This window comes from Conger conger, chromosome 1 (assembly GCF_963514075.1).
Source record: "Conger conger chromosome 1, fConCon1.1, whole genome shotgun sequence".
Classification (NCBI taxonomy): Eukaryota; Metazoa; Chordata; class Actinopteri; order Anguilliformes; family Congridae; genus Conger; species Conger conger.
In genome coordinates, this window is record NC_083760.1 from 6,424,381 (window position 1) to 6,441,190 (window position 16,810).

The following is a 16,810-nucleotide window of genomic DNA, read 5'->3' on the forward strand; positions in this document are numbered from 1 at the left end:
GGTAGGTCCCAGAGGGAGTTAACTGGTTTGAAAACCACTGTAATCCTCAGTGGTGGAATGACTTGCCTACCACTGTCAGAACAGCAGAATCCCTCCCCCTATTTCGACGCAGACTCAAAACCCACCTTTTCAAACTCTACCTTAGTCCTCCCTCCTGATTTCCTCTGCCCCTCCTTTCTGATATCCCTATCCTTGTCTAACCCCCCCCCCCAAAAAAAATAAAAAATTGCACTTATGATGACGACTATGTTTAGAACAGCATTTCATGTGTATTTTGCTAGTTCTGGATGTGATGCTTTGACTTATGGTAGAACCTATGCACTTGTAAGTCGCTTTGGATTAAAAGCGTCTGCCAAATGACAAAAATGTAACTGTAAATGTAATGTAATTCTGGCATTTTCTGCATGCTTAGAAAGAGTACATTCTGTAGTTTCAACGATCACAGCTACAGTAGTAGCCGAAAGTAACACTGTCGCTGGACTATAAGCTGTGTATCGTAAAGAAAGATTTTACAGCGATTCACAGGTTAAGCAAATTACGTTCTTCGGCACAAGAAGTCTTTGCTCAAATTACGGAACTTGAAAAAATACACAACACTCACTTAGCCTCCGCCATTGACAGTGCCTAAGCGGCTCACCTTTTGGTTGGTCTTTTTCTGGATGAGGTCGGTCACCATCCGGGCGATGGCCAGCATGTACTTTCCGATCTTGTTGAGCACGACCACGTTGAGCGGGATGCCGAACAGGGCGAAGAACACGCAGAAGATCTGCCCCGCCGTCGTGCTGGGGCTGATGTTCCCGTAGCCTGGAGACGCAGACAGAGCGCGGGTCAGGAGGCGGGTCGCGGCGCACGGAGGGGGCGGGCGCGGGCGCGGCCGGTATCTGTGACCAATCGGTGGTCGCGACTCACCGATCGTCGTGACGACCGTGGCAGCGAAGACGGCAGAGGTGGTGAACTTCCAGACGCCGTCCCCCGTGTGGTTGTCCTTCAGGCTGATCCCGTTGGAGGCCGCCCTGTGCAGCACCTACAACCACAGAGGGTCCATTTTGGATTAGTCCATTTTGTATTCTTTTGAAATTTCCATGTTACATTTATTTATTCGGCGGCACGGATGGTGCAGCGGGCAGCACTGCCGCCTCACAGCAAGGAGGTCCTGGGTTCGAATCCCCCGTCGGCCGGGGCCTCTCCGTGCGGAGTTTGCATGTTCGCCCCGTGTCCGCGTGGGTTTCCTCCGGGTACTCCGGTTTCCTCCCACAGTCCAAAGACATGCAGGTTAGGCTGATTGGAGAGTCTAAATTGCCCGTGGGTATGAGTGTGTGAGTGAATGGTGTGTGTGCCCTGCGATGGACTGGCGACCTGTCCAGGGTGTATTCCTGCCTTTCGCCCCAATGTATGCTGGGATAGGCTCCAGCCCCCCTGCGACCCTGTTCAGGATAAGCGGGTTAGGATAATGGATGGATGGATGGATGGATTTATTTATTCCCTACCCCCATTTTTCTCTTCACAATTGCAAAGTGAACTGACTCTAGTTCCCACACAAGGTGACAGAGTTTCAATAATAATTGTATTTTGAACAATATTTTGTGTGCCTTCTTGGCCGGGTCAGTGTTGTAAATGAGATTACGCCTAAATAAAGGTTACATAAACTAATAAATAATTTTCTCTTTACAGGTTAAATGCAGCTAATTCTGTCTATGGGAAATGGGTGGATAAAAAAACGTGAATGAGAGGCGAAGATGTGTGAACAGAATTAGAACTATTAAAAAACGGTTTCAGGCATTAATTTAATATTTTTTAATAATCACAGCATTTTATCATGATGGTTAATGTGTAATAAAAGGAGAAATGTATATTTGGTACATGGTCATGAATAAATTTGAGATGATCCCAATTCCAATGGCGCGACTCTCTGTGATGGATCAGCAGGTCGTATAAAGTATTAGAATCGTTTCACTGGAGAACTGAATTACAGGGCACAAGAACCGGTTTCCAAAAAAATGTAATACGTAAATAAACGAAAGGAAAGCCATTTTCACTCGATCGGTTTGACCCACTTCAGACGGTTTCCCACTGGCCCAGGATGAAAGCGACCTGGCGTATTGCTGTCAGAATGCCGCTGTTGACGCAGTTCCATTACGCAATCACCTTCACTGGGTCCTTCACAGATCTCGCGGTCACGCTACACACAGGTTTATCACACAAACGCTACTTCAGCCCCTGGCCCTCTACTCAGCATGCACTGATCATGACCGAACTGTTCAAATGAGATCCCCTTATTTGTCTAACATTATTTTTCTTTTTATTCAAATTCAAATTCACCCTGCTGAAAAAAAGCTATGTTTTCAAACTGCTGGTAGCTGGTTGACCAGCTCATACCCAGCTAGACCAGCTCATGGTCAGCTTAACCAGCTCAATTCTTAAACTGGTCAACTGGATTTCACAGCAGGGCATACAAGTAATTTACCTTTACTGTCCCCAGTGGGCTGTTTCAGAGAATTAGCCTAGCACACAAGGACAACATCCCTGAAAGCAAAATGGCAGATGGGTGGAGGGTGTTTCTGATCTGTGGTCATGGAGGAGTCCGGGGAGGAGGAGTAGAGGAGTCCGGGGAGGAGGAGTAGAGGAGTCCGGGGAGGAGGAGTGGAGGAGTCCGGGGAGGAGGAGTGGAGGAGTCCGGGGAGGAGGAGTGGAGGAGTCCGGGGACATGAGGCTTAAAGACCAGAGCAGTGCTCTACTCTGGAGCAAGCTGACACCTACACAAACGCACTAGTCTGTAGCCTGAAAACCTCAATTCATTTCAATTAAATTGTATTTGTGCATTGCGTTTTATAGAAGACTGTCACAAAGATGCTTTACAGAGAAACAGAGGGGCAAAAAGGGAGAAAGCCATACCGGAACCCCCAAATAGCAAACATAAAAAAGAAACCACCCAGTGGGGGGAAAAAAATCTTCAAACAGTCACCCTTGCTGGGAAGAAGTCTATTGGGAGGGGCCCATCCTCCACTAGCAGGCAAGGTGTAAAATAAGGCAGATTGGATATAACAGAAATGTAATATATTGATGATGAAATAGGCCCTGGTCCTTATCTTCATTGCGCAGGTAGCAGTTCAAATTGTACTTCCCTCTGGGGTCTTTCCCTGGTTATGGGTATGCACTTTGCACTTTGTTGTACATCGCTCTGGATAAGAGCCAAATGTAATGTAATGTAATAGCAAATCCGTCACACCCATTCAGAATTCAACCTCAAGCCGGCATACTAGGCTAATGTGACGAAGAAGGAGATTGAGCGATAAACGATAAACAATCAGATTTCCATTCTATTCTGAAACGCGCACCACAGCCTGAAAACGTCTCATGATGAGAGCCACCCCAGCCCCTCCCTGCTGCTCATTTGCCTTCACAATCAGAGCACACCTCAACCTTTCCTTCCATCCACTCCAAACAGCCTCCTGGTGTTTTTCCGTCGATTTCCATCGATTTTTCAAAGCCAAGCCCTGGCCCCTGAGTCCAGGCAGTACCTGAACCCCCCACCCCTCACCATCTCAAACCTGGCAACCTTCAAATCATTTTGGCTTCACATTTCTTTCCCTGACTCCAAACAGCCTCCTCATGGTTACACCTCAACGGGAAGCCATGACAGCGCCTGTAAACACCGCTTTAGCCACTCACCACCTCGAACCTGGCAACCTTCAAATCACTTCAGGGTCAGATTTAATTCCACCGACTGCAGTTGTTTTTCTACCGGTTTCGCCCTGAAAAGCGAAGCCCTGGGGACCGTATGTTCCGTGTCCAGGCAGTACCTAAAAAAACCCTCCTCTCCGCTTCAACACCTTCCAATGACTTCGACGTCACATATCATTTCCACCTCCGGGCGTTTTTCCTCCACCAGTCGGGGCCTCAAATCGACGCCCCAGGACCGGCGCCTCTAAGCAGGGCACCAGCACCCCCCCCCCCCCCCCCCTGCACCACCCCTTACCTCCGCCGCGCCCACGATGTTGTCCTGGTTCAGACACGGCATCTCCCTCCTCAGCCTGACCACCTCCTCCCGGATCTTCCGCAGTTCCCCCTCCATGGCGGGGCCCTCCAGCTTCCAGAACACCGCCCCCCCGGTGAGCACGTAGACCACGTACAGGAGGCCCAGGAGCAGGATGGAGGGCAGGCGGGTGGGCAGGCAGGCCGTGAACAGCTCGCAGGAGCACAGGGGGAGCATGGCGGCGGCCCGGGCCGGCTGGTTCTTGGACATCTGTGTCTTTGGGAGAGGGCACTGTCCCTTCCCTGGGCGGGGGGAGCGTCTGGGCCGGCCCGGGCAGGCAAATCAGCACGGCTGCCAGGGTCCACCTCCCTCCCGATCCCGCTCCACCGGAGACTTCATGCAAATCCGGCAAATCCGGCAAATCCAAGAGAGAGAATGCGGCCCGATGTTGGCTCGGTCGGTGAACTCCCATCTGCTTACCAATGCAGTGCAGGCTTACCGAGAAACATCGTGACTATATATCCACACAAGTCCGGCTAACGCCTCGAAAAAAAGGTACGTAGAAATACTATCTGTCCTTAAAACAAAGGACCTATTGCCAGCCACAAAGATCTTATGAAGAAGCTGATATTGACAAACCAACACCCATACTGTACCTTACCATGAAATTATTACTGCAAAAGATACACGGTCAAGAGTCCCACCCTTGTATTAATAAATATATACAATAAACAGGCATGGACAGACTATGTCAGGGATGGGCAGGGAGGGCCTTATCTGTTTCTGGATTTCAGACCAACTTCTGCTCAATCATTTATTTCATTAGCCCAATAATTTACATGATCTGCCACTGTTACCCACATTCCATGAAAACAGTAGCTGATAAATGTCTTATAGTCTTTGATTGTGGTCTAATTTACAAGTAAATCAGTCATGGTAGATATGGCTAATTAGCTGATTGAGGCAGGGTAACCAGTAACAAGATGTAGCTAGCTGTTGAGTGAGGTGTGCTTTGTTAGGGTTGGAGTGAAAACCCAAAAGATGGTTGATCTGCAGGAACAGGGTTGGGCAGCCCTGCTCTAGCTGTTGAATGAGGTGTGCTTTGTTAGGGTTGGAGTGAAAACCGACAGCCCTCATCTAGCGCAAACATTACCACTGTTTCCTTCCAAACTAATGAGCACAGAGATTACCTTTTATGGTGATATTTATGACAGCCAGCTTGTATCAATGTGTTTGTCAGCTGACCTGCTACCCTAGTGGTACAGTACTCTGGATGGGAGAGAGAGGAACGGGAGAGTGAGGGGTGAGCAAGCCTACATGAAACCCAAAATGGCAAAACCACCACAATCACGCGTTCACACTTTTTAATCAATTATGACATTTGATTCAGGGAGAGGCAGCCCACTGTAGCATCACTCATTTAGAGGTTGATATAATGTCAGTTTCCCATCTCTTGGGCAGGTGTAGCCACTTGGCTAAGGTACATGATTAGACCCCGGAAGGTTGCCGGTTCAAGCCCCGGTGTAGCCACAACAAGATCCGCACAGCTGTTGGGTCCTTCAGCAAGGCCCTTAACCCCGCATTGCTCCAGGTCGGATTGTCCCCCGCTTAATCTAATCAACTGTAAGTTGCTTTGGCTAAAACTGTCAGCTAAATAACAGTAATGTATATATGACCAGTCCGCACAGGTATAGAAGAAGTTTTGTGAGAGCTTCTCACAGTGAAATGGCGTGCCACTGTGGATGAAAAGTGGATATGGCTTGCCACAGCAATCACAACCAAAAACATTTGAATATGAATTTTTAAAGAATATAAACAATATTCTGATTTGCATATTGTACAATTGCCATGTACAGTGGGTGTACACACACACACACACACACACAGACACACACACACACACACACACACACACACACACACACACACAATGAATGTACAAATTCCAGGGGCTGCCCATATTTCCTGCGAGGAGACATTCACAGAATATAGTGCCAATGCGGAGAGTGTGAGGTTGCCAGTTTCCACATCCATTGTATTTGCGGACACTTGTAACTTGAGGAAAAACAATATTTAAACTACAGAGACTCATACACATGTAAAACACAGAATACATGCAAAACAACACATTATTACTTCTGTATTGTGCCACGCAGACTTTGCCTGATCTGTATACAAATATGAACACATAGGAAAATGTGTGCACATCGATACACACGCACAGTTCCCACGACAAGCTATTGAACATAAAACAGCAGGCTTTGTGAGAGAGTATAGGTCTCTATGATGCAGTTTTTGTGCAGTGCTGTTGAATGTTATACACAGCGAATGCTATTGTTAATGTTAGTGTATAATGTTATACACAGTGAATTTTATTGTTAATGTTAGTGTATAATGTTATACACAGTGAATGCTATTGTTAGTGTTGAATTTTATACACGGTGAATGTTATTGTTCATTTTAGTGTTGAATGTTATACACAGTGAATGTTATTGTTAATGTTAGTGTAGAATGTTATACACAGTGAATGTTATTGTTAATGTTAGTGTTGAATGTTATACACAGTGAATGTTATTGTTAATGTTAGAGTTGAATGTTATACACAGTGAATGTTATTGTTAATGTTAGTGTAGAATGTTATACACAGTGAATGTTATTGTTAATGTTAGTGTAGAATGTTATACACAGTGAATGTTATTGTTAATGTTAGTGTTGAATGTTATACACGGTGAATGTCATTGTTAATGTTAGTGTTGAATGTTATACACAGTGAATGTTATTGTTAATGATAGTGTAGAATGTTATACACAGTGAATGTTATTGTTAATGTTAGTGTAGAATGTTATACACAGTGAATGTTATTGTTAATGTTAGTGTTGAATGTTATACACGGTGAATGTCATTGTTAATGTTAGTGTTGAATGTTATACACAGTGAATGTTATTGTTAATGATAGTGTAGAATGTTATACACAGTGAATGTTATTGTTAATGTTAGTGTATAATGTTATACACAGTGAATTTTATTGTTAATGTTAGTGTATAATGTTATACACAGTGAATGCTAATGTTAGTGTTGAATTTTATACAGGGTGAATGTTATTGTTAATGTTAATGTTGAATGTTATACACAGTGAATGTTATTGTTAATGTTAGTGTTGAATGTTATACACAGTGAATGTTATTGTTAATGTTAGTGTAGAATGTTATACACAGTGAATGTTATTGTTAATGTTAGTGTAGAATGCTATACACAGTGAATGTTATTGTTAATGTTAGTGTAGAATGTTATACACGGCGAATGTTATTGTTAATGTTAGAGTAGAATGTTATACACGGCGAATGTTATTGTTAATGTTAGTGTAGAATGTTATACACGGTGAATGCTATTGTTAATGTTAGGGTAGAATGTTATACACGGTGAATGTTATTGTTAATGTTAGTGTAGAATGTCATACACAGTGAATGTTATTGTTAATGTTAGAGTTGAATGTTATACACAGTGAATGTTATTGTTAATGTTAATGTAGAATGTTATACACAGCGAATGTTATTGTTAATGTTAGTGTAGAATGTTATACACAGTGAATGTTATTGTTAATGTTAGTGTAGAATGTTATACACAGTGAATGTTATTGTTAATGTTAGTGTAGAATGTTATACACAGTGAATGTTATTGTTAATGTTAGTGTAGAATGTTATACACAGTGAATGTTATTGTTAATGTTAGTGTTGAATGTTATACACAGTGAATGTTGCAGTTCATGCAGGTTGTCCATGGGCCCTCTCAGTGTCCTCTGGGCTTATCTCACAAAGGGGCCGTCCCAACGACAGACTCAAAGGTGAGAGGAGAGCAGAGACCACACCCCCTCACACGCCTCTTCGAAGGTGATCTGATAGGTGCGTCAGACCTCTCCCCACCGCCCTGCCCCGCCCTCACACCCCCTGCTGGATGGCCCTGCGTCTCCCGCCCGCCTCCTCCTGCTGTTTCTCGGGCTCCTCCTCTCGGTCCGGGGCCCGGGCGGCCGGGGGCTGGAGCTGCAGGAGGTGCTCCATGGTGCGGGCCCCGATGTTGAAGATGAGGGCCAGCCAGGCCAGGCCGAAGAAGATCCAGACGCCGGCAAGGCCGCGGTACAGAGAGATGTAGTGCTTCTCCGGGTCGGCTCCTGGGAAGACACGGACACCGCTAGCCTCGTCGTGCGAAGGAAACACACATCTCTCAAAGCAAATACACATCTCTTAAAGGAAACACACATCTCTTAAAGCAAATACACATCGCTTAAAGGAAACACACATCTCTTAAAGCAAATACACATCTCTTAAAGGAAACACACATCTCTTAAAGCAAATACACATCTCTTAAGGGAGATACAAATCTCTTAAAGGAAACACACATCTCTCAAAGCAAATACACATCTCTTAAAGGAAACACACATCTCTTAAAGCAAAACACATCTCTTAAAGGAGATACACATCTCTTAAAGGAAACACATATCTCTTAATGCAAATACACATCTCTTAAGGGAGATACACATCTCTTAAAGGAGATGCACATCTCTTAAAGGATATGCACATCTCTTAAAGGAAATACACATTGGGCGGCCTGTAGCATAGTGGTTAAGGTAAATGACTGGGACCCACAAGGTCGGTGGTTCTAATCCCGGTGTAGACACAATAAGATACGCACAGCCGTTGGGCCCTTGAGCAAGGCCCTTAACCCTGCATTGCTCCAGGGGAGGATCTATCTCCTGCTTAGTCTAATCAACTGTACGTCGCTCTGGATAAGAGCATCTGCCAAAAGCCATTAATGTAATGTAATGTAATGTAACATCTCTTAAAGGTACAATAGGTCAAAGAGAGGAATAGCAGCGACAAACACCTTCAAACCACAACACTGTTTATCCCTCCCCCTTTTCTGTAAACGTGCTGACATTGAAACACCATTGGCTGTGGCAATTAGAACCAATTTTCAATCAATGAGCTTGAATTATTGTACAGTTATACAATGTTTTGGTACAGAGTGTTGGACCTTCACCTGTATATTTTGAAACCTGAATTTAAGGACTATAAATTTGGCAGAGGGTGAGTCAACATGTCAGTGAGCCTTTTTCAATGATAGGAAGGGATTTACAATGATCTGGGAACAATGTTTCAACACAAACATCTTACCTGTTGTACCTTTAAATATCATTACTCAATATCCTCAATCAGACAGTCATCAAAACAGGTGGCAGTCTGTTTCGTTGCTCATTCAGGAAAAAATGTAAATGATGATGTGTGTTCAAACAGGATGTGACCCGAGAGCTAATTTAACTGAGCCTTGATTTGCATAACGCAACTGATCATAGGGAACGTCCCGCAAGTGCGGAGAAAAATGAAGTTGTTAGCACAATCGCTATGATCGGTATATTGAAATTAGCATGCCGTGTACATGAACTCAGAAGGGTGTGGACATTGCTTCATGTCAGATTAGCTTGGGGAAATCCATCCATTCCATTCCATCCATTATCTCAACCCGCTTATCCTGAACAGGGTCGCAGGGGGGCTGGAGCCTATCCCAGCATACATTGGGCGAAAGGCAGGAATACACCCTGGACAGGTCGCCAGTCCATCACAGGGCACACACACCATTCACTCACACACTCATACCTACGGCCAATTTAGACTCTCCAATCAGCCTAACATGCATGTCTTTGGACTGTGGGAGGAAACCGGAGTACCCGGAGGAAACCCACGCAGACACGGGGAGAACATGCAAACTCCGCACAGAGAGGCCCCGGCCGACGGGGATTCGAACCCAGTGCTACCCACTGCACCATCCGTGCCGCCTTGGGGAAATCATACACCGTTAAACATTACTGCTCCATATTCAGACGGGAATTTTTTTGTAAACATTTCGCAAATGTGTAAGACGTTTCTGTTAATGGAGTATAATCTATGCATTCATATTAAGCGCGTTATGAAGATGAGGGGGTGTAGCCATGTTGACTACTAGCTGGGTGAGCCACATCATCAAGACTATTTAATGGCATTGTTTCAGAGTTATACATACAGGAAGTCTATCCCTATTGCCTGCACCACAAACAAAAACTGATTTAGGTATACGGTATTTTTCCAGTAACAATTAGCAAACCTAGGTTATTGGAACTAAACACTGGGAAGGTCTTTTACTTTCTGAACCTGTATTTTCCACCTCAGCCTCTTGTACGTTGTTAATCAATGTCAGTGAGGTTATGGTTAGGGGAGTGGTCCTTACGCCTGGTCCCGGAGAGCCGCAGAGTGCCTGGTTTTTGTTTTCGCCTAAATATCAGCAACCAATTCAGACCCAAGGTCCCCAGCACACCCTGCGGCTCTCCAGAACCAGGAGTGAGGACCACTGGGTTTGGGTTAGTGCTCCCCAGCTCATCTTGTGGCTCTCCAGGACCAGGAGAGAAAACCACTGGGTCAGGGGTCCCCAGCACACCCAGCGGCTCTCCAGAACCAGGAGTGAGGACCACTGGGTTAGGGTTTGGGTCAGGGTTAGGGTTCCTCAGCACAACCCTGCGGCTCTCCAGGACCAGGAGAGAAAACCACCGGGTCAGGGGTCCCCAGCACACCCACCCACGACGTAGTCTCCAAACCCGATGGTGCTGAGGGTGATGAAGGCGAAGTAGAAGGCCTCCCCGCAGGACCAGCCCTCCACGTAGCTGAACACCAGCGGGGGGATGACCAGGAAGAACACACTGCCCATCAGCAGGAAGCTGCTCACCACCAGGACCTCCATCGATTGCTGAGGATCATGGGAAAATGGGGGGGAAAGGGGAGGTGTCCAACGACAGTCAACTCGCTATCGAAACATTTCACTCAATCATTACACTGAAAGTTTAGCCCACGGCTGCCAGCCCTGTTCCTGGAGTTGAGATGGAGCGGGGGCACGCAACGTCACCTTGTGCTTCCCGGCGGGGACCACGCCCCTCTCCAGACGTCCCAGGTGGAGAGTGAGGCACTTCCCGAGCTGGTTCAGGAACGCCAGGTTGAGCGGGATTCCGCAGAGGGCGTAGAACACGCAGAACACCTGTCCCGAACTCGTGCTGGGGGAGAGGTTTCCATAACCTGCCGAAAAAACTCAAGAATGGGGCACCCTGTTTCTGTTATGGCCTTGGTTGTTTTGACCGCATAATGTGTGTTCGGGGTTTGGGTTGAGGTTTGGGAAACTCGCCTATGATAATAATGACTGTATAGTTTGGGGTTGGCATTTGGGCTTGGGTTGTGGTCAATAGTTACCTATTGTCATAAGAACTGTATTGAGCGTGTTTGGGTTTTGGTTGTGGTCAGGAAAACTTGCTTATGGCCATGAGAACTGTATTGTGTGTTTGGGTTTGGGTTGTGGTTAGGAAATTTACTTTTTGGGTTTGGGCTGTCCTCAGAAAAACTTGACTATGGTTATAATGACTGCATAGTATGTGTTTGGCAGAAAAAAAAGTAATATAAATGAAAAGTCAGTATTCTGTTCCAATCACCTGGATTTGCTAATTAGCACAGTTCTTCAGCCAGGAGGTAGAACTAATGAGTGAAATCAATTGGCCATGTCCAGTTGGAAGAAACACATTTATTTTCTGACACTTGGACTTGGGGTTACAGTTGTGGTCAGAGGATTTTGCCTATGGTCATAAAGACTGTAAACTGTATTGACTGAGTATAGTGTGTGTTTGGGACACAGATACGGTTGCGGTTTGGGAAACTTGCCGATGGTCGTAACAACGGTCCCGGCGAAGAAGAAGGAGCTGCTGAAGTCCCAGTTGCTAGGGTTGGTGGAGTTTCCGGAAGGATTCACGCCGTTCTCCCAGGCATCCAGGATCACCTGCAAGAACGTGCCGTAATCCAGCGGGACAGATCACCAGAGAAACTGAATCTCGCTGGTCTTGCTGGGTATGAGCTGGTCAACCAGTATGGCCAAGCTGTTCATAAACTGGTTTGGCTGGGTAAGAGCTGGTCAACCAGCATGGCTAAGCTGGTCATGAGCTGGTTTAGCTGGGTATGAGCTGGTCAACCAGCATGACCAGGCTGGTCATAAACTGGTCTAGCTGGGTATGAGCTGGTCAATCAGCATGGCTAAGCTTGTCATAAACTGGTCTAGCTGGGTATGAGCTGGTCAACCAGCATGACCAGGCTGGTCATGAACTGGTCTAGCTGGGTATGAGCGGGTCATAAATGTTGTATGAGCAGCTGCCAGCTTATTCAAAACATAGCTTGAGCTGGTCAAACCATGTCATGATGGGAGCTGCCGTTTCAACCTACCAGCTGTTTCAAGACCGAGCTTGAGCTGGTTTTTAAATATTATGCATACTGATCTCTTCAAATACTTCTCTTTGTGTTTCCATTTTGGTATTGCATGCTCTAATGCATTTGCATTTGTATTACTTTTCCTTTTTAAATGTAAAACAAATGTTACAAATCAGCTGCTATCTTAAGCAGAATCCCCCGGAAGGAGACCTTCCTGACTAAATAAAAAATGTATTAAAACATATGGTTCATGTTTCTCTTGAGTGTATTATAGATCTTATCGCACGCAATGTGTGAGTAATAAAACTTAATAAGGGTCTTATAAATAAATTACTGAATGACAATGTAGAGTGAAAATGAATGGTGACGCAAAGTCCTGTGGATTTTAAAGAACATTTTATCACTACAGCAAACACATCGATAGCTGCAGTGGAACACCCTATCGATCTGATTTATCAAATTAAACCCAATCCATTTCCATGTTGTCGTTCTGTAACTAGGCAACAGCTTATCGTACCGTCTCAGATGAAGTGAACCGGTGGCTGTGTTTATCTGCAGTCTTGCCGTTTCTCAGGACTAATGGATATTTATTTTTACGGTTACTGACCGCACTGTGGAACAGGGATCAATTCTATGTCAGTGAACTTGTGACAAATCTGATTTCAATATACTCATGAGAATGGTATAATTTGACATCTACTGATAAAATAAGTTTTTTTTGTTATAGAGCACAGCTCAAGGAGTATAAGTTGATGCTCACTTCCACTTGGACCTACTGTATAATAATAATAATAATAATAATAATAAGAAGAACTTCATATAAGAAAATGAAGCATTAAATAGTTCACTAAAAACAAAATAAGGCTCCAGATCATCACAAATTATCGCTATGTAGCTTTTTGTAGCTTAAAAAAAAAATTCCGAAGCTAAATTTCTGTACCAAATGCAACAACAAAGATTCCTTCCTACACACTATCCTGGCATGACCAGTCTCACGGGACAGACCAACACATTTGCGCACATGGGGGGGGGTTGTTTTTTCCCCCAATTGGGCTTGACATCGGTTGCAGGTTGCCATCAATAGGGAACTGATTACACGAATGTATCCTATTTGTAATCAAGTTTATAAGTTAGAATCATGCCAGTTAAGTCGCAACGATAAGGTAACACAGACACACTCTCCGTGGTATTAGGATGGTCCAATTGTGAAAATTTTGTCACTATGAAAGGGAAAGCATTATGGGATCTCGGCGATCCAAAAACTGAGAAACATTCATTTTTACCAACTGAAATCCCATCGTATTCAGAATATAGCCATGTATTTAAACCACAAAAAACGTACTTTGAATCCAGACATTATATAGTTGGCTCATATTTAGATTTTGCCGCTCTATTTAATAGATAGTAGTACACCAGAAGTATCGCTCCAGATACACCCTTTACCTCCCTATATGAAACCCAAGGTAAGCGTTTGGTTTGACGTCTACAGCACACATTAAGGGACTTGGTTAAATCATAGAGCAAGCCCGCACAACACTCCAAGTCACTGGGACAGCGGCACGAGGTGCTAAGAAACAGCCCACCATTTCGGCTCTGGAGTTACCTGCACAAACTGCTCCAGAGCCTCCTTGTCCAGGCAGCTGTAGTTCATGAGGAAGTGCAGCTTCTCCACCTGGAACTGGTTGCGGTTGCTGCTCTCGGCGTCCCGTTCCAGCAGCTGGAAGACGGTGGCGCCCAGGAGCAGGTACAGGAAGTGGAGCAGGACCAGAAGTCCGGTCCAGTTCACCTTCAGACTGCTCACCTGGAGCTGGGCCATGGGCGACGGCCAATGGGAGGGGGTGGAGGGGGATGGGACGTGGGGCGTGGGGGGGAAAGGTGGCGGGTGGGGGTTTTCTGGACCAGTAGCCGGACCCCTTGTCGCAGCTGCAGCCCTGGTGTTAGGTGTCCTCACGGAGAATTTGAAGCCGTGAGAAGACCTAAAGAGTCATCACCGAGCCGGGCCTCGATCAGAAGAAAGTCTCATCACGCGTCGACAGACAGTGCGACGTCTCCAAACGGTCTCCCATGGTTTACGGTCAGCTTTTCCTGGGGTTGTTTTTATGGTATGGTCCTCCGTGAGATGGCTGAGATGGCTGATGTTCACTGAAGGCTCCCAGTATCTCTGAACAGCTCCGGACAGACGATATCGTCCGCAGTGCAGAGGGTCTCCCGCCTACAGCGAGCATCAACGCTCCGTCCGACTGGCTTCGGGACGGGCACACAAGTGCTTGACGTTGGAAGGACTCGCTGGTTCCTGTGACAACTCTCCTCCACCCCCCCCAGACATTATCTGGACCCCCCCCCCCCACCCCACCCCCCCACCCAACAACCGCTCCTCACTAAGAAGGAAGCAGGGTGTGTTGAGTCAGCAGAACATTGGTTAATAATTCGCCAGATTTACTGGGGCTTGTTCATCCGATGTGATTTTTGGGGAAAAGCACTTCAGCCTTACAAGACAGGAGTTTCCCCTGAGCGCGATTAGATTTTCCTGTCGATCTGCCAGTCTTCTAAAACAACAACTCCAGAAACACACTGACGCCCATACAGAGCTGGTCTCCTTGCACTGAGCTGCAGCTCAAACTGTCATGTGAAATTAGTTTGACCAGAGCAATGTTGTATACTTCACAGGGGCACATTAATGAAAACAGACTTCAGAAGCTGGACCATCACATAAGTGCTAACACACACATGCTATCACAAGAAAACGCAATGTGAACATGGTCCTTTTACGTTTCTGTGACTATAGCTAGTGAATGTCTATCCACAATTTAAGAATGTAATAGTGTCTAATGCCACCTTTCACAGCTTTTTTTCTTATTATTGAATGAAAAACGGCCAGCAGGCAAAAGGCATTTATCTTTCAACCAGTCGATATATTGAGAATCTGAAGTACAGAACACAGAACGCATTTAAAAGTGCCTTTTGGCTCGCTTGGTCGTAAATTCAAGTGCGGATCTCGAGTGGCAAGACAAGCACTGCGCCTGCCTCCTGAAGCACTCACATAAAAATCGGACAGTAAAAAATTCAAACCCGCTAAGAGAGGTGACGACCATTTTCAATCTGTCTCGACATCAATAACTCCATTCTGCCCTCCTCCCAACCTTACTTGGCCTCTGCTAGAGAAATTGTGAGGGCAGAGGGTTTGCACGTTTGAATACTATAGGATTAGGAGCCAAGACATTTCTCATTTTGTCTCATCATTAACCCATTGAGGAGAACCTGTTTTTAGAATGTTTTGTTTTCAAAATTCTAAGTCTGTGTCTGAGAACTCCATTGCTTTCAGTTACCAGTAGTGATTGTGACATCAGCATTAGAGTTCAGTTGAGAGCATTCTAATCGCGTGTGTGACCTCACACCTTAAAAAGGGTTTTGCGAACATCATTCTACCCTTCTCACACAAAAACCTACTTGGCCTCTGATCAAGACAGTGCAAGGCCAGTGGGTTTTGCAGGTTTGAATCCCGGAGGTTTAGGAGCTACGGCACGGGCAGGAACAGAGTGCGTGTATGAGGGGGCAGGGAGGGAGAGAGGGAGAGTATTGTGATGGACAGTGCCTGGAAAGGGTCATCATCGACCCGTGCAGGAACGTGGACCTAGGCCAACGGATCGGCTCCAGATGCAAATCCCCCTGGCTGGGGTCATCTCCACGACTCTACAGGCAAAATGGACGAGCTACCCAAATGCGGCTGCATCCATGCAAAACCCTCACTTTGCCTGCAATGAGCAGAACGGCCCTTCCATCTCAAAAGAACCGAACGCATTCAGAGGACACCTTTGTGTCTTGGTTTCTACGGTAACCCTGGCAGTGAACACTGAGGAATTAGACTAGGGAAATGACATAGGACAGTCCCTAACAGACTCACAGTGTCTCTGAGCCTAGCCAGTGAAAACACCACAGATCTGGCAGGATTCGGTCAATGAATCTGGCAGGATTCGGTCAATGAATCTACTGAGAATGAATCAGGCAGGATTTGGTCAATTAATCTGCTGAGAATGAATCAGGCAGGATTCGGTCAATGAATTACATTATTGGCATTTGGCAGACGCTCTTATCCAGAGCGACGTACAGTTGATTAGACTAAGCAGGAGACAATCCTCCCGTGGAGCAATGCAGGGTTAAGGGCCTTGCTCAAGGGCCCAACGGCTGTGAGGATCTTATTGTGGCTACACCGGGATTAGAACCACCCTACCCTAACCACTACGCTACAGGCCGCCCCTGTATCTACTGAGAATGAATCTGGCAGGATTCGGTCACTGAATCTACTGAGGATGAATCTGGATAAATATTTGGATGTGTTTGTGTCTGCAAATGACTAAATATTGTACAGTGAATATACAAATACATCAATATGCAATGAAATGTCTGAAAGGTCCTTTTCTAAACACTTTTACATACATAGGCACAAAGAATAATAATAAGAATAATAAGTCTTAAAGAAAATAATCTTTTATTTTACAAATCACCTTTTATCCCAAAAATCACAGGTTATTGTCTGCTAATTGGCTGTGATCTCCAGTGTCTGATGCAGTGGTGGTCC

At 45.6% G+C, this 16,810-nt stretch overlaps 2 protein-coding genes across 2 annotated transcripts in view; both read right to left on the reverse strand.

Annotated features, from left to right (window-relative positions):
- kcnk17 (potassium channel, subfamily K, member 17) overlaps window positions 1–4,243 on the reverse strand; it is a 23,164-nt gene extending 18,921 nt beyond the window's left edge. The window contains exons 1-3 of the mRNA XM_061257025.1: window positions 3,977–4,243; window positions 910–1,024; window positions 638–804 (exon numbers count right to left, since the gene is read on the reverse strand). Of these exons, the coding sequence (XP_061113009.1) occupies window positions 638–804; window positions 910–1,024; window positions 3,977–4,243 (549 nt within the window). The remainder of the gene's footprint in view (window positions 1–637; window positions 805–909; window positions 1,025–3,976) is intronic.
- A 3,665-nt stretch (window positions 4,244–7,908) lies between these two features.
- On the reverse strand, window positions 7,909–14,050 carry LOC133138397 (potassium channel subfamily K member 16-like). Its single transcript, XM_061257128.1, has 5 exons — window positions 13,838–14,050; window positions 11,698–11,812; window positions 10,898–11,064; window positions 10,573–10,741; window positions 7,909–8,138 (listed from the first exon to the last, which is right to left on the reverse strand). Exons 1-5 carry the CDS (start codon window positions 14,048–14,050, stop codon window positions 7,909–7,911), a joined length of 894 nt encoding a protein of 297 aa, XP_061113112.1.
- Between the last annotated feature and the right edge of the window lie 2,760 nt (window positions 14,051–16,810).

Coding starts and splice junctions, on each gene's coding strand:
- LOC133138397 (XM_061257128.1), bottom strand. CDS start 14,050: ATGGCCCAGCTCCAGGTGAGCAGTCTGAAGGTGAACTGGACCGGACTT. Junction 11,813..13,837: donor CTCTGGAGCAGTTTGTGCAG/GTAACTCCAGAG, acceptor ACGTTCTTGCAG/GTGATCCTGGATGCCTGGGA. Junction 11,065..11,697: donor GACCGTTGTTACGACCATCG/GCAAGTTTCCCA, acceptor TTTTTTCGGCAG/GTTATGGAAACCTCTCCCCC.